Source organism: Marmota monax, unplaced genomic scaffold (assembly GCF_021218885.2).
Source record: "Marmota monax isolate L192 unplaced genomic scaffold, Marmota_monax_Labrador192_F-V1.1 WCK01_AAM20220418_F8-fsc00164, whole genome shotgun sequence".
Taxonomy (NCBI): Eukaryota; Metazoa; Chordata; class Mammalia; order Rodentia; family Sciuridae; genus Marmota; species Marmota monax.
Window position 1 is genome coordinate 3,939,333 of NW_026693313.1, and position 25,410 is coordinate 3,964,742.

At 43.4% G+C, this 25,410-nt stretch overlaps 1 protein-coding gene across 5 annotated transcripts in view; it reads left to right on the plus strand.

Annotated features, from left to right (window-relative positions):
* The first annotated feature begins 231 nt into the window (after window positions 1-231).
* Window positions 232-25,410, plus strand: part of Sytl3 (synaptotagmin like 3) — a 68,617-nt gene continuing 43,438 nt past the window's right edge. For 4 of the 5 annotated variants that reach the window (XM_046456633.2, XM_046456637.2, XM_046456635.2 and 1 more), the window contains exons 1-4: window positions 233-366; window positions 9,482-10,069; window positions 11,929-12,147; window positions 23,980-24,044. In XM_046456633.2, coding sequence (XP_046312589.1) covers window positions 9,849-10,069; window positions 11,929-12,147; window positions 23,980-24,044 — 505 coding nt within the window. In that variant the 5' untranslated portion in view covers window positions 233-366; window positions 9,482-9,848. Of the gene's footprint in view, window positions 367-9,481; window positions 10,070-11,928; window positions 12,148-23,979; window positions 24,045-25,410 lie in introns of all 5 variants that reach the window. The other variant, XM_046456636.2, reaches the window with a different exon arrangement.

The following is a 25,410-nucleotide window of genomic DNA, read 5'->3' on the forward strand; positions in this document are numbered from 1 at the left end:
CCAGACTTGAATTAACAGCTATCCTTTGAGATGTAGTCAAACTCGCAAATGGGGAACACCGATCTCTGGAGGGTTTCTTGGAAAGGATGATAGATTTCATCATATCAATCAACTTGGCCTTTCCTATAGTTAACAGTGTGAAATGATGACCCACAAGGGCTCCTGGGTGTGGCTTTGGGGTAGCTTTGCTGCCTGGGTCTCTGATGACGTGGGGAGTAGCTGCAGAAGCACTCAGGGTGGCTGCGTAGATGTGCTATTTCAGCCTCTGCCCGACAGGAAGGAGCGAGAACCAGGTCAGTTATTTGAAGAACTGACTTCCTCCTGCCCAGCCAGAGCAGACTCCTGGCTCTGAGTAAAGCAGATAAGGTAGGATGAGTATCCATGTCTATGTGGGAGCAGGTCATTGTGGGTAGGGTGGGTTGAGACTGAAGTTACTGTACAGTTACTTAACTTGCCTTAAGCCAATGGCATGGTGAAGCTGGGAAACAAAGCTAATAAATAATAAATTAGATGAAGAATGACTTGAACTTATTTTGAATAACATACATTTAAAATGTGGTCATGATCTAAGTGATATGGAGGAAGTAATTTCAGTTAGTTAAGAAAACAAACAGAAGACACTATCCCAAAGCTAGATGGTGTGGGTTTTTTAAGGTGATTGTGTCTTTGGATTTCTCCTTTGGTTTGTAAATTCTTATGCATACAGTAAACTGCTCACTTTCTCCAGATCAGCTTATTCATTCACATTGTTCTTATCATCCATAATCTCTAGTTTGAAGGTGGAACATAAGTATGATTTTAGAATAAAGAAATTGTTAGATAGGGTCTAATTTAAATTTCTTTTAATCAAACTTCCTTGACTCCCAAATATCTTGTCAGAAGGAAATACACATTTGATATTAAAAATTTATTAAGTAACTAAAATTGTTTTAGAAAAAAATTACTGAGCTAAGATAGTGGGAGATTGTTACTTCTTTCCTGCCTAAAGGAAGCATCACATTTAGGTGTTACACAGACCCAGATTACAGTGTGAATTTAGGTAAATGTCTTGTAAATTGCTCCAGGCTTTGCACCTCTCCTGTCCCCACTTTGCACTTCTTCTCCCAACCCCACAGCTTTCCTTCTCTTTCCCTCTCCCTTTCTCCCTCCCCCCTTTATTTGTACAGTGAGCACACTTACTTCATAATGTTGCAATGAGGATTAGTTAAAACAAGGTATGTGAAGTGCTTAAACTGGCCCAGAGTAAGTACTATATAAATGGCTGTTGGCACAACAAAATGTATAACAGTGGTTATTAGTAATACCTATATCAATACAATAACATTAATTCTCATTTCTTTTTTTTTTCTTTTGGTACTGGGGATTGAACTTAGGGGTGCTTAACCATTGAGTTACACCCCTGACCATTTTTAATTTTTTATTTTGAGACAGGGGGGTCTTGCTAAGTTTCTTAGGGCCTTGCTAAGTTGCTGAGGCTGACTTTGAACTCATGATCGTCCTGCCTCAGCCTCCCTAGCCACTGGGATTATAGGTGTGTGCTTTTTCTCCATCTATAAAAGGAGGTCACATTTAAGCCATGAAAATCATGGATATCTATTTTAGTTTTTATTGATTCTAAAATAGCTTTTGGAGAGGGGTGGGGTGGGATGGCAAGAAATCCACCTGGATGGGAAGATTACATAGAATCAACATTGAGTTGCACCCCCCAGGAGGGCTTCAGGCTGTATTGGTTTATGTGTACACACACACTTCTTCCTACATGACATGCACAGCTTTCAGGGACCTAAAGCTCATACAACAGGTGGAGACTAAGAAAACAAGTATGAATTGGGTGGGGTGTTGGGTGGGGCCGCCCAAGTGAAGGGTCCTAACGCTCAGGCTCACTAATGAAAATCCACCTCTAAGTCACAAGACAGAGAGGATTTTATAAGCACCCATCTCTCTTCCCGTGTCAGGCTTTTGAAGGAACCCGTGTGTATTCGTCTCAGCTTTTGCAGACTAAGTCTTTGTAGGCTATGGCTGGGAGCCCAGTTTGGGCTGGAACTGGAGACTAGAGGAGCTCTTCCTTTATCACCTGCCTCGGTAGCTTGTATTCGTTTGCTGTCCTGGCAAAACGTCAAGGGCAGTTTAGTCACTCAGCTTTTCCCTTGCATATGAGGTACTTGCACTGTGGCTGCACACAGCCTGCGAAGCTGCTCAAGGAAGTGGCTGTGGCGAAGCTGGCGGGGCGGAGGTGCAGCCCCTGAGAAGACCTTGCTATGTGCCTTCTGTATCAGTGACGGAGACTGTGGTTTCGAGGCTGTGAAAATGCCTGTAGTTTCTCTTGAAAGACCCGTAGTGATCTGCTACTATTTGCATTTCCACTCAAGTGTCATTTTTCCCTCCATCGGAATGAGGTGGTGAGAACTTATTTCCTTTGACCTGAGGTCTGCCTGCTCAGAGATAAGACATAACTGGATAAGAGAAACAAGGACCTGCCTGCAGATAAGGAATATCTCCCTTTCCCATTCTCCTTTGTTTTTCTCTCCTTCAATTTTACATTGCTTGCACTTGATCCCCTTGCCAGATGGGAAAGCTGAAGTTAAGGTTTGTTGTCAGGCTGAGTAAAGGAAGCCAGCATTGTTTGCAGCTTCTAGAGCATGAGGGAATGCAATCCCGTGTCAGATAAGGACGAGGCACTTTCTGGAAAACACTGTGTGCTGTGTGAAATCATTGCACGTTCTTAAACAAGCTAAGGTGAGACACAGTTGTAGTGTGATCAGCTGTTGGCAGACTCGTGATTATTTCCATCCCCTGGGAACCCTCCCTAATCCCAGCAGCCCTCTCTGTCTTCCCACATACCAAGCCTCTCCCTCCCTGTGTATCCTTGACTGTTTATATGCATCCTCCACATTATGATTTATTTGTTTTCATGTCAATTTTTCTGGCTAGAGTGTGCACTTCTTGAATTCACAGCTCACTGTGCTTCACTTGTTTTCATGTCCTTGCTACCTGGAATGTGCTTGGTCCTCAGAAGACCAAGAAAACCTGTGTTGTCAAACAGATGCACTAAATCCCATGACCACACTGTCCGGGTGCCAGACACATAAAAACAGCAAGAGGGGTTAAAGACAAATTGAAACAGGGTAGTCCCCTCGTCCGCAGTTTCACTTTCATGATTTCAGTTACCTATGGACAACATCGGTCCAAAAATATGAAATGCAAAATTCCAGAAATAGAGCCAGGCACAGTGCATGTACCTATAATCCCTTCTGAATATAAAATCTTCTGAAGGCTGAAGCAGGAGGATCACAAGTTTGAGACCAGCCTCAGCAACTTACCAAGACCCAGTCTCAAAAAAAAAAATTATAGAAATATGCAATTCATTAGTTTTAAATAACTTTTACAATAGTATTACAACTGTTCCATTTTATATCAGTTTGCCTAAATTATACGTTAAACTTTTTCATAGGTATGCAGGGAAAAAATAGCATATATTGTGTTGGGTACTGTTTGTGGTTCCAGGCATCCCCTGGGGGTTCTGGAAGGTACCCTGAGGACAGCGTGCCTAGGATGCGATAGCCCACCACTGCTGTCTGTATTTCCACCAATCCTGGAGAAATGGCCTGGTTTCTCATGGGCCTTCCTGGAGGGCAGAGGAAGCCATGGAGAAGCACTTGAGTCGTGCCTGCTGGGGGCTCCTTGAGTGACTTGCTTAGTTCGCAACACAGCCCTGTGAAGCAGGGACCGTCTGCTCCCCTTGCTAGAGGAGGAAGGTAGGTCTCACAGACTGAAGCAACTGGCCTGAGCGCAGGTGGGAGTTCTGGCCTCGGAACTAGCTGACCCCAAACAACGCTGGGCCGGGCTGGTGTGCTTCTCTAAGGGGCTTAGGGAAACTCATTCACACTGGTGCTGTGCTGTAGGTTTTATTTATTTCTATTTGTTGAATGTGATAGTGGAGTGCAGCCACCAGTGCAGAGGTGTGAGGGACAAAGGCGTTAGGAGACGGCCTCTGGGTGGGACCTGACCAATTTATTGAATGAGATTATGAATATTAACCCAGAAAAATGGATCTGCAAGATTTCATTATTCAGGCTGTGTATGGCATTGTGAATTGCTGCCTGAGAGCATTAAAATACAATGATTTCTACTCTTCCTTTCTAACTGGGAAATGACTCAGGGTTTCCTACCCTTTTCAGATTGCTGAAGGCGGGGGCTCTCTGAAATGAGCATTTGCTTTCTCCCTGACTGTCCTTACTTACTGCTCTGCTTGACTTCCTGCTTTAGTAAACCTACATGTCACAATATTCACCAGCTTTCTCAATTCAAGTTGAACATTGGGCACCTCCTTGCCGGGTGATGGGGGAATTACCGAACCCTGAAGCCCACAGTACATGGAAACACTCCAGTACAAGATGAAATGAAACCAGAGTCTCCATAGAGAAATAGTCAAAGTAGAAAGGGGCGAAAGTTGTAGAAAGTGATTACCTGAATTAGGTAATATTAGGTAATAATTTCTGAATTAGGGAGTGGGAGATCGGGCCCTTTAAGCACGGACAGCAATAATAATGATGCTCTTACTAGCCCTGACTGACCCCAGCCAATGCCTGCACCCGGCACCAGGTGCTCCGCACTGTGCTCCAGATGCGGCTGAGTCAGCACATTTCCTCATCACAGCTCCATGAAGTGGGTGCTGCACTTCACTCTGTTTTGGGGATAAGGAAACCAAGTCCAGGGGGCTCATGGAACTTGACCAACACCTCAACAGCCAGTAAGCAGCTGAGCAGAGCCATTCACGGGATGGCCAGGCCCAAGCCCTGGTCTCCTGAGCCCTCTTTTGCTCAGAGTAAATGAGATTCAGGTGGGCCGAGGGACGGGCGGAGTACGGGCCTGGACCCAGAGGACAGCACGTTGAGTTCCGTTTGGGAGGGTGGAGCTTGTGGTGGGAACTGGAGATTTTGTGGATGGAGAGGTAGAGAGAGGCCAGGTTGGGGACGGTGGGGGATGCCAGGTTCACGCTGAGAGCTGAGGGCTGTCCCCCACCCTTCCTTGCCTGTCCTTCTTCTCCCAGGCTCAGCTGGAGTCACCTTTGCCAGGGAGACTTCTGTCCTGTCGTCGGGGGTCCTCTTCCTCTTCCTAGCCACCCTGGGCCTTGCTGCTCCCACTCGCTGTATCCAGCTGACTGTGTGGGAGCGAACGGGCACAGCCCGTTCTGGACCTGCCAGTGTTCCCCTTGCCCATTTGTGTGAGGAGTGCTATCCTCACACCGTGGTCTTTGCCCAAGAAGGGCATGAAGCACAAACCCTCAGCTGTGTGGCGGGACCTGAAAACAGTGCAAAGACCGGGCCTCCTATTTTTTGAAGAATTGTGTTCCTCTTCTGAGTTCTGCTCCCAACATTGCAAAAGTTTAAGTCACTGGAGGCAGGTGTATTTGTTTACCCAGGTTTTCAAGAATATGTAAAGTAAACCAATGTGGTTTTTACTTTCCTACTCATGTAAGGAACCAGAAGTCAACCTGTGCTTTATCCTGGTAGCCCTGTGGGGTTGATGGAGTTGTCTCTGACTCGCTGGGTACTTCCCAAGGGCCCACTCACCTCACTAATTAACTCCATCTGCCACCCTAGAGCCCTCTACTGACTAGGAAAGATTTATTCAACAAAAGTCTTTTAAATAATTTTAGAACATAAGTAAATTGTCTCTTATGGGCACCTTGTCTTGGGTAAGTAGACTATGAGCCAAGAATAGTTTCGGTGATGGGCTGGGGTTGTGGCTCAGTGGTAGAGCACTTGCCTAGTATGCATGAGGCACTGGGTTCATTTTTCAGCACCACATAAAAATAAATAGTCCATCAACAACTAAAAAAGAAAAAAGAAAAAAAGAATAGTTTTAGTGAATTGTTTTTGAGTGATTTAGAAGAAATATTACAGAGCAGACTCTCCATGTTGACAGTTAACTTCTAAGACTCTAGTGCTAGCCTAAGAGACAAAGCGCAGACAAGCACCAAACTTGCACAAGAGGATGGAAAAGTTGAAATAATTAAAACAATTTGTATGGAAAGAGGAGTTCTGAACTCGCAATTGTAACTGGAGATCAGACCTGGAATCTATTGCATAAACAAGAAAACTCACAATCAAAATCTCTGAACTCCGAACAATACCAAACAACAACCAACCCATCCTCTATTTCCCTGTGTCTCATTCTCCTGAAAACTCAATAATATGTTGAGAAATGAACAAGATAATTATATAATTAACTTGAAAGTGACCTGAGGGATAATGGATCCTCTAATTCAATAGTTCTTCAACTTGTAAGACTTATGCTCACTCATTACAGGAAATGCTTTGTAGTTCACCTGTTACTCTCCTGAAATTAAATTTATGTACAGTATGACCCACATACATGATATTTGTACTAATGCAATGTCATTGTGATGAAAGGAGAAGTAAAGGGGCAGTAAGTAATAATGATACAAGATGTACATTGGTATGAAAAGTTCATGGGAAAACAGGAAGTAACCAGATGTCCACACACAGAGTCCTGTTGAATGGGCCAGCATACCCAGACTCTTGCTAAAGTGTGGTGTTAGGGATTCAAACACTCCAAGCAGTATTTTCTTCAGTGACGTCCTTCTGCAATGGCAATGATTCTTGTTAAAGTTCTGAGTGAAACCAAGTAGTTTTCCTTCAATTTATATAATAGTTGCATTCCTAAAAAAAAAAAATTCAGCATCTTAAAAACTTGCAAAATATACTTGGTGTTTATATAGGGGCTAGAATCTTTTTAAAAAAATTTTTTTAGTTGTATTTGGACACAATACCTTTATTTCATTTATTTATTTTTATGTGGTGTTGAGGATCAAACCCAGCACCTTACATGTGCTAGGTGAATGCTCTACCTCTGAGCCACAACCCCAGTCCCAGGGGTTAAGAGTCTTTCATCAGATAATTATACTTTTTTTTCCTAAATTAATTTCTGCTAAGAGAATCAACATTTGTATTGGAATTAAAGAAAATTCTTTGTCACTGTGACAACAAAAATACCCACATATTTCTAAATATGGGAGTGTGGTACTGTCCCCATGATAAGTCCCGAACAAATCCCAAATGAAGCAACGTGTGGCTCAAACATGTCAAATGGAATGTTCAAAGCCATGAGCTGGTGGGGCACCAGGAGGCCGCTGGTAACAACAACAACAAAGTTTTCCGTTGGAGCCATCTGTTCCTTTTCTTTCTCATTGCTGATGCCTCTCTGACTTTATTTTGGTGGCCCTCCATGTGCTCTTATTGTAAGACACATCACTCATCATAGCTTTGTTACAAGTCAAGCCATGTATCCGAGGCATCCAGAAGGGTACCTAGCACTTAAAAGGTGCTCAAGAAACCTTTACTGAGTGATGGCATGGATGGCTCTGGGAAACCAAGAGTTCATTTTTCTGTAGCTAGGAGTGAGTGGCCGCAAGGGGGAGCCCTAGCTCTCGCTTCTCCATGGAAAGGAACTTCCCTCACCTGCACTGAGGGACCTAGGTGTGGGTTGGTATGTTTTTAATGATAATTGGATCCTGTATTTTTGAAATGTGTAAAACATGAAAGACTAGAAATTAAAGAGTTTCATACCAATTATATGTTGTAGGTATCTCAAAATATTGTTTATACCACCTCCTCTTTGAAATTAAGGTTGTCATTAGGTCACGAATAGACGTATTATTTCATGAATCAACACACAGATTAATGTCACAATTTAAAAATGATTTCAGTATAATCAATTTCCTTTGTAACCCAATGTGTTTTATTTTATACATTTAAATAATAGGCCTCACTGGACTTCCAAGATTAAGGGAAAAGTTTAAGAATCTTTGCTTAAAGAGAATGATGGCTTAGGGCTCTGTTAACCTCATTCACAAATCTGCTAAGGATCATAAATTAATATAATATGGATTTCTGTTGAAGTCCAACAAGGGGAGTGTCACTTCTGCCCCCCTGGAGGGCATCATATTACTAAGGGAATCATGTAGGTGTGATAACAAAAATGGTATCATAGAAGTATATTGACTTGATCTTCTACGTTTTCTTGATAGAGGGATATCTATCAAACCTTTCAACTTGCACTAAACAGAAAAAGGCCTCATGCATAAGGATAAGGAGCCTCATGAAAACTATTAAAAACCATAAATAATTGATAGATTGAGGCTGTGGTGTTGCCACTTCATGCTTCTCTAATTGATTATATTTTTTTGAGTTTTGACATTATTTGAAAAAAAATAATATCTAACAGCTAAGAACATCATTTCTCTAATTTATTTTCAATTAAGATGATGTAGTCAGTCATAGTATACCATAAGGGTCTGATAGGATTATGGAGAGTTGAAAACTTCTTTTGTATTATTCTTGTGTTTGTGGTGGTGCTGGTATAAACACGTCTACTGCTCTGCCAATTATGTCAAAGCAGCACATACAATTCTGTACAGTATATGATACTTGCGAATGATAATCAATGCCTGTTACTGGTCTATGCATTTACTATACTTGCTTTTTTACCATTATTCTAGAGGTTTGATATATACTTGCATGTGTGTATGTGTGTGTGTGTGTGTGTGTGTGTGTGTGTGTGTGTATGCCTAGTGCTTGCAGCATGCAATTCCCACACCTGTAATCCCTGTGACCCTGGAGGTTGAGGCAGGATGATTGCAAGTTTGAGGACAGCCTTGGAAAATTAGTAAGAACTTGTCTCAAAATAAAAAACAAAAGGGCTGGGGATGTAGCTCAGTGGTAGAGCACCCGTGTGTTCAATCCCTAGTACTGAGAGAAAGAAAGAATGAATGAAAGAAAGAAAGGGAGAGCCATGTTACACCATGGCAACCTCATCCAGCTCTCTTACAGCATCTCTTGTTGCATAATATTCCCTGGTGCTTGATCTAAGCTCACATTATTTTGTTCATCGTGGCCCTAGGAGCAATGTACGTATTCTGTGTAGCCTAGATGGCCTACAGGCTGGACCATCTAAGGTGTGTGATGCAGCAGGTGAACTCTGATGTTTGTACAGTAACAAAACTGGCTAATGATGCATTTCGCCTAACTTATCCTATCATTAAGTGATGCATGATTGTACATCAAACATAGACCTTTATACCTCTGACCACCAAAGATAAAGAATCAATATTAGGAAAATCTAACTTTGGGGCTGGGGCTATAGTTCAGTGGCAGAGCACTTGCCTAGCACATGTGAGGCACTGGGTTTGATCCTCAGCACCACATAAATATAAACAAATAAAATAAAGGCATTCTGTCCATCTACAACTACAAAAAAATTTTTAAGAAATCCAACTTTGGAAGTTTAGGGTTTTTGGATATAGGAAGTTTTATTTAATAAAATTTAAAATGCTACACCATCACCACAACAGAAAATGGAAAGATTTGTCTGGGTAGAACATTTGGTCTTCTCTGCAATAATGCTGCAGAGATATTCAAGCCAGGAAAAATGACGCTTTTTTTTTTCTTTTCTACAGGTATTGAAAAGCCTGGGCTTTAATGACCGTTTTTTTTCTGACCTGGAAACAGTTTAAAGGAAAGGTTATCTTCTATAAGTCATTGATAGTCTTCTTACTGCTATTTGTAAACTTATTTTAGATTGGAGATTGCTTCTGCTTTGCAGAAATTATCTGCTTGGAGCCATGCATAATTTATAACAATCTCTGGCAAAACCTCAGAAGAGATATGCTCTTGTCTCAGGCGGACGTCAGAGGCGGGAGCAGCACCCAGTGAAAACACTCCCCCAGTGACTCTGGCAGAGGCACAGCCTCTGAGAGCTTTCTTCTTGAGGATTATGACACAGTTAAAAAGGAAAAAAGGGCGCCAGGCAAAGCAGAGTCACGAATGAAATTGGAGAGGGGCTCTTTTGAGAACGTGGGGGTGACTGTGGACGCTGGAGCCCTTTGGCAGGACAGTGAAACCCTTCCAAATTGGGTGGAAGAAAAAGGAGAAGAAATGGCCCACGAAGTCAATCTGGATACCCTCAAGGAGTTAGAACTCGAGGTCATTCTCCAGGTCCTGCACCGTGACCAGGCTGTTCAAAGCCTAGAGGAAGAAAGGATAAGGTGAGTCGTCTGCAGAGGGGCACACTCTGCAGATTTGGCTTTTTCTGCCCCGAGTCTGCTCCTGCTTGGCTTTGGGCTACCTGCTTACTGGTTACTGCTCACTCACTGCTGAGCCCGAATGAAGGCATGTGGGTGCTTATTTTTGCTATCAGACTAAACTTGGAAGGTGGTAAGAACAAAGGGAGGCTGCCCTTGCTCGTCATTTTGTGACGTTGCTGTCCGTCTGCTTGTCCTTTTCTCTACTTTGGGGCACTTTCAGGTTTCTGGAAGTCCCCAAAAGAATGCTCTCAGGTTAAGAGTTCTCCCACCTTACTTTTGGTGTAACCTGAATACCCCAGAAGGCAGCTTTGGGAGAGCAAGTCTGATGGAATCCATTGCTCTCTTTTTTCCTTTGGCCACCTTTGCTTCCGTGTTGGCTTTGAGGAAAGACAGAGCATACACACGAACCTGCTTAGCCTGTCCCTGACTATTTTGCCAACAAAGTTTCTTTCCTGTCTGTCTCTAAGATGCAGGAGCTATCTGATATGAATTAACACTTAATAAGGCAGTGCTGGATGGTATCAAAACTGTCCATGGGCCTGGGGTTGTGGCTCAGCGGTAGAGCGCTCGCCTCGCACGTGAGAGGTCCTAGGTTTGATCCTCAGCACCACATTAAAAAAATAAATTAATTAAATAAAGATATATAAAAAACAATATTCATAAAAAACTGTTCACTGTTAGTTGTTAAGGTCCATCTTTGTAAAATATATTGGTGCCTGTTTATCAATGTTTATAGGGGACATGAAGTTTAGAAAATAAGAAGAGTGTGCTTACCATGTGCAAGGCCCTGGGTTCAGTCCCCCCACCAAAAAGAAAAGAGAAAGCAAATGGAATATGTTTTTAGTTTTGTTTTATATCCAAGGGCAGAACTCTTTTGAAGTCTGCCAAGAAAAACACAGAATGTAAAACTTGGACAACCAAATGCTTGAGAAACAAGGAACATTTTTCTGGTTAACTGGAAGGTACAGTGCTCTTTTCCCATCCTCCCTTGTGATTGCAAAGCTCTCAGAGTGTACTTACTTGTAAACTTTCTTCCATTAGAAAACATAATATGCTGACAAAAATGGCATTTTCTTTGATGATTAAAGAGCTTTCAGTGATCTGGAGACATTTTGAACATTAACAAAGTTACATGGGTACTATGGCAAGGAACTCAGTCCCAGTGTTTCTAGGGCAAATACTGAAAGTTGCATTTTAAAGTACCTTTCTGATGCAATCTTGTTTCTTCTCTTCTAAAACTAGGTAACAGAGACATTCCATGAACAACTGCTCTGGTTAATGACAATTTGGGGGGGATATAATACAGTGTCCCTTTCCACTCTGGCTATTGTCTAGAGGAGTTAGGGGCTGGAAGTGCGCTGATCACCTGTTAAAAAGAAAGTAGCAAAAGCTTAGCATCAGTTAAATAATTTTATGGAGTAACTTGCACCTATAGCAGAGATGTGTGCTCTATGATTGTGGATCTTTCCATGCCTTGCCTATTAGAATGGATGCCCTATTCTGTGTCTTTTTTCTTCTTTCGCTGTTCTTGGGCACACAAGGCTGAACCTACAACAAAAGTAGCAGCTAGCTCCTCTACGCTAGGCATATACTTATGCTTTGCCAAGTAATCCTTGCAGACACCTGGGTGGTAAGCTTGACATCTGCTTCACAGTTCAGAGAACCCTGAGTCTCAGCTCCAAGGGTTGCGGTGGAAACCCAAGGATGTCGGATGCCAAAGTCCTTTCCCATGCCATAGGCAGCGGGCGGGGTACTGTGGGCTCTGCCCTGTAGCCTGGCATTCCATGCAGCCCTGTCTTCTTTGGCTCTGTGGGCCACAGGAAACTGAAAACACACCTGCAGCATCTCCGGTGGAAAGGAGCCAGGAATCCCAGCCGTGAGTACAAGGAGAAGTGCTGCGCACGCTGCCAGCGGGCCTTGGGGCTGCTGCTGAACCGGGGGACCGTGTGCCTGGGCTGCAGCCACCGTGTGTGCTCTGAGTGCCGTGTGTTCCTGAGGAGGAGCTCCACCTGGAAGTGCACGGTGTGCTTCGAGGAAAGGTGAGCATCTCCAGGGGTCAGATCACTCTACTACCAGGCCTCACAGAGGTCTGAAACAACCCTTTAATAAAGAGAGCAGCCATTCCTCAATCCAATTGATAGATGCTTCCAGTGTGCCCAAAGTGGCTTGGGAGTCCTTTTATTTTGAAAAAAACTGTTATATTAAAAAGTTTTTTTTTTTTTTTTTTTTTAATTTATAGCAGTTTGTCAGGCTACCGAGGGATTAACCCTGGAGTTCAGTTCATCTGGACCACTTGACTAGTGCCTTAATTTATCTTCCTCAGTGAAAATGGAATGAATGGGGCATAGGGAATGTGAGGGTGAGCCTGTGCACCTTTCAACAAGGCCTCTCTGCAGGAGGCTAGCTAGACTATATTTGATACTCAGATAAAGAACTAGATTTGGTTCCTATTGGTGAAATACTGAATCTATGTTCATTTTAACCTTTTGGTGGTGAGGTTCTTAAACAAATTTTAACACAGAATTGGTGTTTTTGAGCTGCCTGTTTTGAAAATGGCAACATATTGATTTGCCTTGGACCAGTATCATTCAAAGCAAGAATGGGCAAGTCATGGATTCCTTGAAAACATAGGAGGGGTCTCTTTTGGGAGAGAGGGTGAAAAAGGACACCACGGAGCTTACCAGAAGGAGGAATGTGAGGCATGTGTCAATCTGGAGAGTAATCAGAGACCTGAAAATGTCGTCTAAATTTGCAGAGGTGGCCCAGGGACAGAGTGGAGAGTTGCTCACACAGTGGGGGTGGTGTCTAGGCTCTCTCTCCTAAACCAGGAGGGCTGTCTTTACCCAATACCCTGACATTAATCTACTTAATTTCCCATCCCTTTGCAAGGTGTAATGTATTTCAATTATTCAACCAAAGAGAAAAGTGGTTCAACCTGATCTCTGCGCTGAATTCTACAGCAGCTCACCACGTCGCCCTGACTTCCATTAGTCACCCTTGTTTCTTTGGTTGGCTGGAGTCTGAGCCTTTCAGGCTTTTCTTAGCTCAAGAGTGAAAACCAAAGCCCTACTATGAGTTGCCCTGGACACATGTGTGTTGAAGCAGGCTTGGGGCCCTCAGGAGACCAGATGACAATTCCAATCATCTCTAGGAAGGTCTAAATACCTTCTTTCCATTTCAATCAATGCTATGGATTTGAAATTTAGTACCCAGTGGCTCAGGAGGCTGAGGCAGGAAGGCCAGTCTCAGCAATTTAGCAAGGCCCTAAGCAACTTAGTGAGACCCTGACTCAAAATTAAAAAAAAAAAAAGGTGGATGGGGTGCTGTGGATGTAGCTCAGTGGTTAACTGCGCTTGGGTTCAATCCCTGGCATGAAAGAAAGGGGAGGGAGAAGAAGAGGGAGAGGGAGAGATAGAATTAGAGAGAGAGAGAGCGAGAGAGAGAAAGAAAGAAGAAAGAAAGAAATTAATTTGATAAACCTTGCCTGGTGAGACTCAAGATCCCTCAGTAGTTTTTCATCTTCTCATGATTAACTGTAAATTAAAAATCAAAACAGGAGTTCAAGGGCTGAGGCAACTCCCAGGAAGCTGACCCGTCTTGAAATCTCTGTCCTAGAGGGCATGATGCCCAGGCACTGTAACCCGACTCTCTAAGTCCATGAAATGTCATTTCTAAAACCCCAGTTTCCTTATTTTGAGATAAGGGTGTTTTCAAAATACCGGAGGTAATTGCATCACTGAGTGGTGGGGATGGGGGTGGGTCGTTAATCTGCGCCTGCCTTCTTCCTTTGGCTCTGCCCCTTCTTCACAGCCCTCGTCCTCTCTCCAGCTTTGTCCTTTCTGGCTGCCCTCCTGATTTAGGACCAAAGACGAGGCTTTGTAAAACTTCAGAAGGCTGTTGGAAGGCTGTTCCTCGCTGCCTCCCCTGGGACCTGAGAAATCCTCTTGACCCCACTCAATTTTCTCCCCTGCTTCTCCCTCAGCTTGAGGCTCCTTTTTCAGGAAGAAGTGCTTTGAGGACAGGATGAGGGGGGAAAGTTTTTAAATTCAGGAATGGGGAGCTCTGGGGTAGCAATTAAAAATACAGACCAGAGAACTAAAAAAATAAATAAATAAATATTAAAAAAAAAAATACAGACCAACTTACAGATTGTTGCAAAGCAAAAGGCCTGTGAGCTGGGCTGGCCTGGGCTGTGTGGCAGGCCCAGGGGACCTGTTTAGAGGGCTTCTGCTTCCAGGGAAAGTCCTCTCTTGGAGGACTGCCATCAGCAGAGCTGCTGGGGGTGGGGAGCTCAGAGGAGCTCTGAGGAGGGAGGGAAGAGGCGGATTCTAGAGCATCCGTAGCTGGAGTACTCCTGTCAGCTTTATTTAAACCTTCCAACAATCCCAAGTGGTAGCTACTAGCATCATCCTCATTTTGTGGAGGAGAAGGGGAGGCTGAGACATAATATAGTGTGCCCTGGAGCCCAGGTCCCCTCTGAGTCCCCACTGTGGCCACCTGCTGGGATACTTGCGTGGGAGGGCAGAGTCTTCAAAGCTACTCAAATAGCTGTGTCCCAGGCAGCAGGAATGAAGGCTGAGCAAAGGCTCTTTACTCCCTGAAAACCTACCAAGAGTGTTATTCTGCTGGGGGACTCAAGAGGCGGAAGACGAAGGGAAGAGAGCAATGAGAAGGTCCTGCAGTGGAGAGCACCCAGTGGGAGCCTGGTGCTGAAGTGGTAGGGACTGAGAGGCAGTTCAAAAAGGGGTGAGGGAACTCGGCTGCAGGGACGAGAGAGGGAAGAGTGGAGCCCGCTCTGAGGCCTGGCCAAGCAGCGAGCAGCTAGCTTTGCAGCAGTCTCAAGGCTTCAGAGAACCAGAGGAAACAGAGAAGGGGGAGAGGAGCAACAGAGAGAACGCGGTGAAGGAAGAGGAGGTGGAGAGGGCCTCCAAGAAGCTGGTTGAACGTTGCCTTCTGCAGGGAGAGGGCAGGTGTGGTCCTCGGCAGGCGCCAACCAGAAGGTGACTCCAGTAGGAAGGGTGTGCTTGGGGAGAAGGAAGAGGAAAGCAGACAGAAGCATGAACGTACCCTTGCTTAACACTTGGGTTCCCTCCCATGGAATTTATTGAGAGTTTCTACTGTGAAATGGCCCAGCTTTGATCGGGCAAATGGGAGGAAGGGTAGAGAGGGTACATGGGGGCAGGAAAGATAGTGGAATAAGATGGACATCAATACCCTAGGTACATGTGTGACTGCACATATGGCGTGACCTACATCGTGTACAACCAGAGAAATGTAAAGTTGTGTTGCAATTGTGTACAATGAATCAAAATGTATTCTGCTGTCATATATACCTAATTAAAATTAATTAATTAATTAAAAAAAACGAAATGGCCCAAGATAAAACTATGTTGAAATGTCAGGGAGACTAAGCTATATATTTGCTTGTTTTTGCTTATTTTTAAAATATTTATTTATTTATTTATTTTTGGGTACTGGGTATTGAACTCAGAGGCACTCAGCCACTGAATCCCATCCCCAGCCCTATTTCGTATTTTATTTAGAGACAAGGTCTCATGGAGTTGCTTAACACCTTGCTGTTGCTGAGGCTGACTTTGATCCTCCTGTCTCAGTCCCCTGAGTCACTGGGATTGCAGGTGTACACCTCTACGCCAAGCTGCTCATTTAAAAAAAAGAAAAAAAAAATTTTTTAGTTGTAGTTGGACACAATACCTTCATTTTATTTATTTATTTTTTATGGAGTGCTGAGGATTAAACTGAGGGCCTTGCATGTGCTAGGCGAGCACTCCACCGCTGAGCCACAACCCCAGCCCCATTTTTTTTTTTTAAAGGTAAGATTGAACTTGGTGACTTAGGTTTGTACTGATTTTTTTTTTTTCTTCTTAAATAATGTTCTAGGGCTGGGGATATGGCTCAGTGAGAGCACTTGTCAAGCATGCATGTGGCCTTGGGTTCCATCCCCAAGACTGCAAAAAAAAAAATAATAATAATAACAATTCTATATGCAGTGGCTTCAAATTCCACTTGTCTGGGAGATATCTGCTCATCTCTGAAGTACAAGATTGCTGAGAAATTGCTATCACATAGGCTCTCCCACTTGCTTTGTAATTGGCTATGACCTAACAGATTCATTCTTCAGATATTTGTGAGTATGCTCCTGTTTCATTTGAGAATATGTATCATACATTTACAAATTCTCAAGAGGTTATTACGTATACTTATCATTATTATTACAATTATTATTTTGCAATGCTGGGGGTGGAACCTGGGGTCTTGTACATGTGATACGTGAGTGCTTTACCACTGAGCTGCACCCCTGAGCCCCAGAGTTTGTTTTGCTTTGTTTTCATTGGGCTATTTTGCTGGTAGTAAGACTTCTTTGGTCTGATTAGGTTCAAAACTTGTTGCTCAAGAAATTCTCCATGTTTTCAATATTTTAACAATGTGCCACTGAACTTTTTAATAAGACAATGAGAAGATTTTAGACTAAGGTTTCAATTTGCAGCAGGTTCACGGTGGTTTCTTAGTTAACTCGGGTGCCTCTGGTGCCACAGCTGGTGCCAATGGGGAGCAGCATAATGCTCAGCTGGAAACAGACCCAGACCTTGATCTTGGCGTTTCACCATCACTTCCTCAGTTCTCAGTCCTGAGCTGTTGCAGAGCAGAAATGGTGAACGTACATCTTGGAATTTATCATAAGGGATTTAATTTGGCTCGGGTGCCTTTTTGATTAGGATTTGGAGATAAGCGTGTTGTCACAGGATGCATTCATTGTGTTTTCTACATCGCATGGGAGAATTTTTATTGAAAATCACGCAAAATTTCAATAATGGTTCTATAACAAAATTGTTTCCTGCTTAAAATAAAACTTTCAGAGGTTAGAAAATGTACTCCTGGCTGGGAATGGTGGCACTTGCCTGTGGCTTGGGAGGCTGAGGCAGGAGGATCACGAGTTCAAGGCTAGCCTCAGCGACAGCAAGGCACTAAGCAACTCTGTTTCTAAATGAGAGACCCTGTTTGTAAATAAAACACAAAAACAGGCTGGGGATGTGGCTAAGTGGTTGAGCGTCCCTAAGTTCAATCCCTGGTAGAGAAAGAAAGAGAAAAAAATACATGAAGACAAGTTAAATTAATGTGTAAAATATTTCAGAGTCATACATTTATAAATTCTCAAGAGCATAGCCACTAAGCCTGATTTCACAAGGGAAGAGCTTTGTTCTTTGCTGTACAAGTTTCAATCTTGCTGAACTAGATTGCACCAAGGAATACTCTATGGCTCCACTCACCTAGATCCTTGGCCCAAGATTTTTTAATTTTTAATTTTTGTTTGTTTGTTTTGTTTTGTTTTATTTTGGTACTAGGAATTGAACCCAGGGGTGATTTACCACTGAGTTACATCCCTAGACCTTTTTATTTATTTATTTATATTTTGAGATGGGATTTGCTTAACTTCTGAGGTTCCTGCTAAGTTGCTGAAGCTGGCCCCCAGCTTGCATCCTTCTGCCTTAACCTCCTGAGTCCCTGGGTTACAGGTGGGTGCCACCGCACCCGGTAATATATGGTGTTTCCTGGTTCTGACCTAGCACTGACATCTGTTTTAGTTTTTGCATACAGCTTGCCTATTTTACTTAGTACATGTGCATTGTTTTCTTAGGAACACAGTAGATGATCACAATATTCTTTTTATGCATGTACTGAATGTAATGATTATTTTGTTATTCGACACCTTATAATACCAAAACAAGCAGTAAAAACGTAGACATTTATGGAATACTTTTTAGGGAAAAAAGCTTATTTTGTACTTGCTGAAGAGAATGTTTTCATAGTGTTACGTATGTCATTCTTGCTGAAAGTCCTATTCATTCTGTGGTCAGCACTTGATTAGTTAGGGCAAGTCCTGCCTTTAAAATAACTTTCTGAGAATTAGTAAGCTTCCTGTTTCATTGTGTCTTTTACCATCTCTAAGTTGAAGGTCAGCCTCAGGAGGCAGCGTTCCGGGCTGGCGCAGTGCATGGTAGCCAAGTGCTGGAGTTGGGAGGATGCTGGGAGGCTAGCTGTTCCTTTAGGTCACGCTCTTACGAGAATTTCCACAGTAACATTCCCATGTGCACAGCCCATTCCCATACCAAGTACATGCAGTGTGTGATTCATAGATTTCAGATGATTCGTCTTCTGCTCCTTTAAAGCAGATATTTCAGAATCAACATTATTAAGCCCACATTCTGCTGAAAGAAGACAGCCCCTGGGTTTCTGCCTAATGGCAAAACTGACCCTTGTGATTGTCCTCTCAAGTCCCTCCTCCCTCTGTGATGTTTGGCGATGTAGGGGACTAGGATTGGGGGGTGCCTTTTTCAGATTCAAATTACACTGTGGTTTTTGGAAATGAACAAAGTGCTCCTTTAAAAGGAAATGCTCGAGTTTGCCAATCTGCTATGCACTCGGTTATCAATATTTCCGTATTTGTAACTATGGTATTGAAGTCAGCTGATAAGAAAACAGTAATTCCTTCTCCCTTTCAAAATGGTAAGAAAGAAAGAAAGAAAGAAAGAAAGAAAGAAAGAAAGAAAGAAAGAAAGAAAGAAAGACAAAGAAAATTGTAACAAAGAACTGAAACTGTAACCTTGAAGGGAGTTCCCCAAGCCTGTCTGCAATGGTTACTTTATATTTAATTTCAAAGGAATTCTCAGGCTCCACAATCTGGCACTGATAAATTTGTTACTTTTATGCTCTCATGCCTTCCTCCCTGTGCCCCTTGGGTAATGTGGGAAGGTGGATTGGCACCTGGCACCTGGCCCAGTTCCCATAGTCCAGGCCTTGAACCTCCACAGCTCTGTCAGGCTGTAGTAGAGTTTCTCTTATTTCATCAACTAGATGTAGCAAACCAGAAGTCACAGCCCCAGACTCACTCTCGTAATCAGAGACTCAGGCATCCCAGCCCTTGTTGCTTTTGGCCTGCACAGAGTTCAATACTGATCAATGCCTCACAGTGGGCCGTGGGTTCACCACGGTGCCTGCCCCTCCCTGCCATTGTGCCAGCCACTTCCTCCACCTGGTGCCTGAGTGTGTCCCCCCACCCCACATGTTTCTAGGGCATGACACATGCTAAACTTCAGTGCACCCTGCTGTGGGCTCTACCCGTCAGGCTCCCACCGGGTTCTCAGGGTGCCCCCTGCAGAGGGGGAATGTTGCTTCACAGTGCCTGGGGCTGGGACTGGCATGGGGTGTGACTGGGGGCTTGCCTCTCTCTGAAGTTAAGGAAAGGACAGTTATAAATGTTTTGCAAGAACTGTTGATAGCAGCTTGATGAGATCATTTCTTTATCTTTATCTCGATTCTCTGACTCTTCATGGTTACTCAGGATTGGTCTCTTTTCTTGTAAGAAAGTCAAAATCAGATCAGATGTGCTTCTGGAAAAACCCCACTGGTTTGTAACTGCAAAGCATCTGAGATACAGATTATTTGAGGTAAAAAGCTTTCAACTGTGTGCACACACAGGTCTGTTCTAGCTGGGAATCCCCAAGCAGTTGGACAAACTAGCAGTTAGATTTTTCTCAGTTTTACAATCCAACTTCTTTATTTGGCTATTTTCAGCTCATGCATCTGATGAGCCACCAGGGCCCTCTTAAGAGCTCTCTGGAGGATTCCTTGCCATTAGGGCACTGGTGGAAGAGCAGATCTGCACAGATGTACTTTTGCAGATAGTCAATGAATCCTGATTATGCAAACCAACTTTCCACCTCTTGCATTGACTGATAAAAATACCTTAATATTTAATAAACTCACTTTTCTTTTCCTTTTTTGTACCAGGGATTGAACTCATGGGAACTTAATCACTTAGCCACATCCCCAGCACCACCTTTTTTTTTTTTTTTTGTATTTTATTTAGAGACAAAGTCTCACTGAATTGCTTAGGGCCTCACTAAATTGCTGAGACTGGCTTTGAACTTGAAATCCTCCTGCCTCAGCCTCCAGAGCCATTGGGATTACAGGCATGTGCCACTGCGCCTGCATATGTTCACTTTTCTTGGTGTATGAGGCACAGGTGCCATAGCTTATGCCTCTGCAGATGCAAGTAACTTAGATGCAAAATAAAATTGCATTCCAACATGTGGCTCACTGGTAATAGTAGTGAGATCAAATAGCTTTCTGTTAGGATCCTCTATTCTCCTTAGCATTTGTTGAACGTCTGTGGACTAGAATTTTGCGAGGTGCTCTTCAACAATTGTTTATTTTTTTGCTGATGAAATTACAGCATTCACAGGGTCAAGACCATGAAGGTGGATGCTGAAACCTCCAGAAACACCATATATGCACCAGGTGCTTGGCGATGATTCTTCTAAGAATCCTCCTGCAGGGGACTGCCTAGTTAGTGGAAGGTCTCCCCTGACTCCATAGCTCTTGCTCTCTCCACACCCCATGTGTTTGCCTTTTGAGATGCATTTATGGGTTGATTGAAAATTTTTAAATAAGCAAGTCATGATTCTACCTGAGAATGTTAACCTACTAAAAGTGTTAACCTACTAAGCTCTTAAAATGTTTCAAGAAGCTCTCCTAGCCCAATTCTGATTTAATCATCTGGGAAGAGGCATCAAAGGCTTCCTTTGGTTACTGACATGAGTCATGCCACCCTGGGTTGGCCTTGGGGGGACAGAGACTTCAGAATTGACTTGCTTCTCCTAGATAAGAGTGCTAGGTGGTCCTCCATCTGAAACTCAGGACACATGTAGACAGGAGTCCTTATAAAAGTCATTATGGAGTAATTGCTTATATAATGGCTAGTTCTGTCTGAAGGGGTGACAGGGGTGTAGCTCAAAGCTAGCAGTCAGAGGAAATGGCCTCCAGTGCAAAAATCAGTGGTCTTCATGTAGTTTAGGATGGTGGTGGGTTTTTTAAATTAATTAATTAATTAATTTTACAGTAGAATGCATTTTGACATATTGTGCACAACTTCTCATTCCTCTGGCTGTACATGGTTCACAGTTACTCCAGTAGTGTAATCATACATGTATTTAGGGTAACAATGTCTGTCTCATTCTACCATCCTTCCTATCCCCACAGCCCCACCCCTCCCCTCTCTTCCCTCTACGCAAACCGAAGTTCCTTCATTCTTCCCTATCACCACCCCCACCCCACTATGGATCAGCATCCACTTATCAGAGAAAACATTCGGCTTTTATTTTTTTGGGATTGGCTTATTTTATTTAGCACCATATTCTTAGTTATAATCATTTACCTGCAAATGCCATAATTTCATTCTTCTTTAAGGCTGAGTAATATTCCATTGAGTATATGTATCACATTTTTGTTATCTATTTATCTGTTGAAGGACATCTAGTTTGGTTCACTTGTTTAGCTATTGTGAACTCAGCTGCTATAAACATTGATGTGACTGTGTCACTGTAGTATGCTGATTTTAAGTCCTTTGGGTATAAACTGAGGAGTAGGGTAGCTGTGTCAAATGGTAGATCCATTCCAAGTTTTCTGAGGAATCTCCATACTGCTTTCCAGAGTGGTTGCACCAATTTGCAGTCCCACCAGCAATGTCTGAGTGTAAGGGATGGTGATGTTTTTATCCTTTCATTCATTGATTCAGATTAGCTCAAGAAACTCTGATTTTTGTGCCCAAATCTCTGTGGGCCAACTTAGCTGTTTAAACTTCATGAGGACTCAGTTGAGATTAAATGAGATGATTAGATGGTTCTTTTAATGACTGGCACTACGGGACTAGGGTTTTAGTTTGCTCAGTGTATAGGTCCTGAACTGGGGCTGGTGATCCTTTCAGTGAGAGGTATCTGCGGTATTTATTTACTCAGGTGTGCCCACCTTCCTTACCTTCCTCTCCTTGACTGCTTTTCATCTTTTATGATTGGGCATCTGTGGGTATGGTCACCCCTCAAGGCCAGCCTGTGTCTGGTTGGCTCAACAGATGATATGAGGGCTTTGGTCACATGGGTGAGGAAGTGTGGGAGAGTAGATGAGTTCTAGCAGGTCACCACTTCCAGAGAAACAGCCCAGGAAGGGGCAGTCCACTGGCCAGCTGGAGGCCCCCTCCTGCCCACCTCCTCTGATGATCAGACCTGGCCTGCTTACATCCTCAGAAATTGAACACCCAGTACACGGAGCACTTCACAGGGGTGTGAATTTACCTCTCATTAACCTCTCCACGCTCTCCCTGATTATTATTATTTCCGGGGGGGGGGAGGGAAGTGCTGGGATTGAACTCAGGGTTCTGCCCATGTTAACCAGAGCCCTCCACTGAGCCCAGCCCAGCCCAACCCTCCCTGGTTTTCCGATGCTCTGCTGGCCTTCGAGGTAGAGGGGAAGGCTGTGGAGAGGCTGCGGTGCCTTCAGGTATTTTGTGTAGATCTAGAAGGTGAGATATTTGAGTTTCTGATTTTATGGATCAGCCATTTTTCTGTCTCCCTAGGAATATATCATGGTTGAGCATGTTACATATTTTTGATTCTTAATGTGGTACCAAATGTCAAAATTCTGTCATAAAATTTTTAAACACTGTAGATTTTCCTTGTTCTACTCTAAACCAGAGAATAATAGTTCCTAACCAGATGACGGTAAAAAGTTGATTGAGGTCTTCTGACATTTACTAATGCTAGAAAAAGATAGGTAATTTTAAAAAGGTAGATTGGCATATATTTGTGATTTTATTTACATTAACAGCATTCATAAGCATTAACTTTAAAAATGTTCATTAGAGGGGCTGGGGATATAGCTCAGTGGTAGAGTGCTTGCCTAGTATGCGAGAGGCCCTGGGTTTGATTCCTTGCACCTAAAAAAGAAAAAAAAAAATCTATTTGAGTTCATGTAAGTCCATTTTTTAGGTTATAGCCTAAACCTAGCAGAGAATTTATTTCAACAAATCAAATTTAAAAAAAAAGACTTTCCACAAAAGTTAAAACTTCAATTTTTAAAAACTTACATAGGCAAGGAGTTGTCAAGTTTAGTGACACATTTTATGTATTTAGGGTAATAATATTTTTGCTGTGTGGGGCACTAAACCCAGGGCCTCCTGCATGCTCCCATTAAGCTACACGGCCCCCCAGCCCATCTGGTGTATTATCAAACAATTGATAATATCTGTGTTCCCTTTTTACATCCTAAAGGATATTAACAATTCTGGTTTCTCCAGAAACGTCACAACTGTCGAGAGCAAAACACACTTTGGGACCTCAGTTTCAAGCAGCCAGCACATAAAGAGCTCTGTGCGCAGTTATGTGTGAGAGCCAGCAGCTGCGAGGCCTGGTCCTGGGGGGCCACCAGACCAACTGGCCGACCACAGTTGTTCCCCTGATGTCAGGTAGTGCCCTTGGAACCACCTCCCTGGTCTCTGTCAAAGCTTATTGACAGAGAGAATTGTGGACTTCAGCTCCTCCCCGGAGCCTTCTCAGGCCTGTTGGTGCTCTGCAAATATCCTGGTAAACACTGACGGTAACCTGGGGGGGACCTTCCTCTTGGCTGACTGCAGAAGGCTGAATGGTTCTGGAGCTCATCCTTTGTGACATTGCTTGGTGTATATACCACCATTATCATGGCAATGTGACTATTTCCATAGCAATTCTGTTTTGCTTTGTGTGTATTCAGAAATATTACATTTCTTGACCTGCGTTGGGCACAGCATATGCTAATATGAATGCATCCCATGTACCTGTAGCATGGAGGGTACAGCACACCACAGCAGGAGACTAGCTTTGTAGATTGGTTAACCTCAGTAAGAAATAGGTAAAATGAGGTGTTTGGTCCTTTTAAAATTAATATGTTGTGATATTCCCCTTCTCCCTCCCTACATCCACTATTGGGGCGGAAACAGCACTGTTCGTACCTATTCTAAGGCCCCTTTTCTGCTTGCTTTTCAGAAACGTGAAAGCAAAAACTGGGGAATGGTTCTTTGAGGAACGAGCCAAAAAATTTCCAACTGCAGGTAAATGCTCTTCAACTTTTTACTATATGTAGTCCTGGTTTTAAAATATTTGCTGCTATGATTTTTGATTATAAAAAAGTTCATGGAGCTGGGGTTGTGGCTCAGTGGTAGAGCAATCGCCTCACAGGTGTGAGGCACTAGGTTTGATCCTCAGCACCACATATAAATAAATAAATAAATAAAATAAGGGTATTGTATCCATCTACAACTAGAAAAAATTTAAAAATAATTCATGGGCTTAGAATTGTCAAAAGACAAAAATCACAACAAATTTAGTTATAGATCAAATTGACTTTTATTTGCAATTTATGAATGGGGCAGCCTCTACTGTACAAAATAGAAGTCAGCTCCCAGGATGGCCAGGGCAGGACAGTGGCTTTTGTAAGGTGGGAACAAGGGAACAGAGCATGGCAGAAAAGCTGATTGGCTAACATCAGAAATTACTTGGTGGGGTTAAAGCAGAGGGGGGTCCCTGTCAGGCTGACTCAGAGGAGGCTGGAATCTACTCTTTTCAGGAAAAACTGGTCTGTTTGGGGATCTAACTGCATCGTTAAAATGTCACTTTTCTTCTGCAGCATTTAGCATGAGTGACTGTTTTGGTCTGGTCTGGTCTGGTCTCTTGGGGTCTCGTGGGGGAACTCGGTCCAGAACAACGGCCTCCCGTGACTTTAGTTCACAGGCCCTGAAGACTGGTCCTCCTGTTCCGCCCAAGCTTTCCTGCACCTTACCACACACTATTTGCTACCTGTGCCTGTGGCTCTTCCCACTCTACCCCCACGAGATGGGCTCCCTTCTTTAGGACTCCTGCTTCAGGGAGTTTCCTTGACTTCCTGCTTCTCAGAGTGACAGTTCCTCTGGGACACCAACAGCTTCTGGTTGGTACATTTCTTCTGCAATTATTGCAAAGCTCCTTTTATCATAGATTTGTTTGTGTGCTTTTGTTTGTGTGAGTAGAAACTGCTTTTAGAATCTTGTTCCCCTCTACAGCACCAAGGACAATTCTTCCCTCATGATCCTGGGTCACAATAATTAACTGAAGACCACAGAGAGTGAAGAAGAGCATTTGCAGGGAGCAGGGGAGGAGGCTGGCTGTGGCCTGTGAGTGGGTGTGTGCAGCTGGTCTTAATACCATGCAGGTATTAAGATAATAAAGTGTTTTCAGAGTAAGACACGGCGGTGTGGTCCATGCTGACACTGAGAACTCTGCGGGGAGGGAATGGTACGCTGGTCACACAAGTGGCCTTACCTGGGCATGGTAAAGGTGTGCACACGTGACATCGCCATCAGGTGGAGGCCGCTCGCTGTGAGGAGCTCTTGTCTCAAGTGGTGACATGGGTGGCTCGTCTCCTCTGTGACTGTGATGATG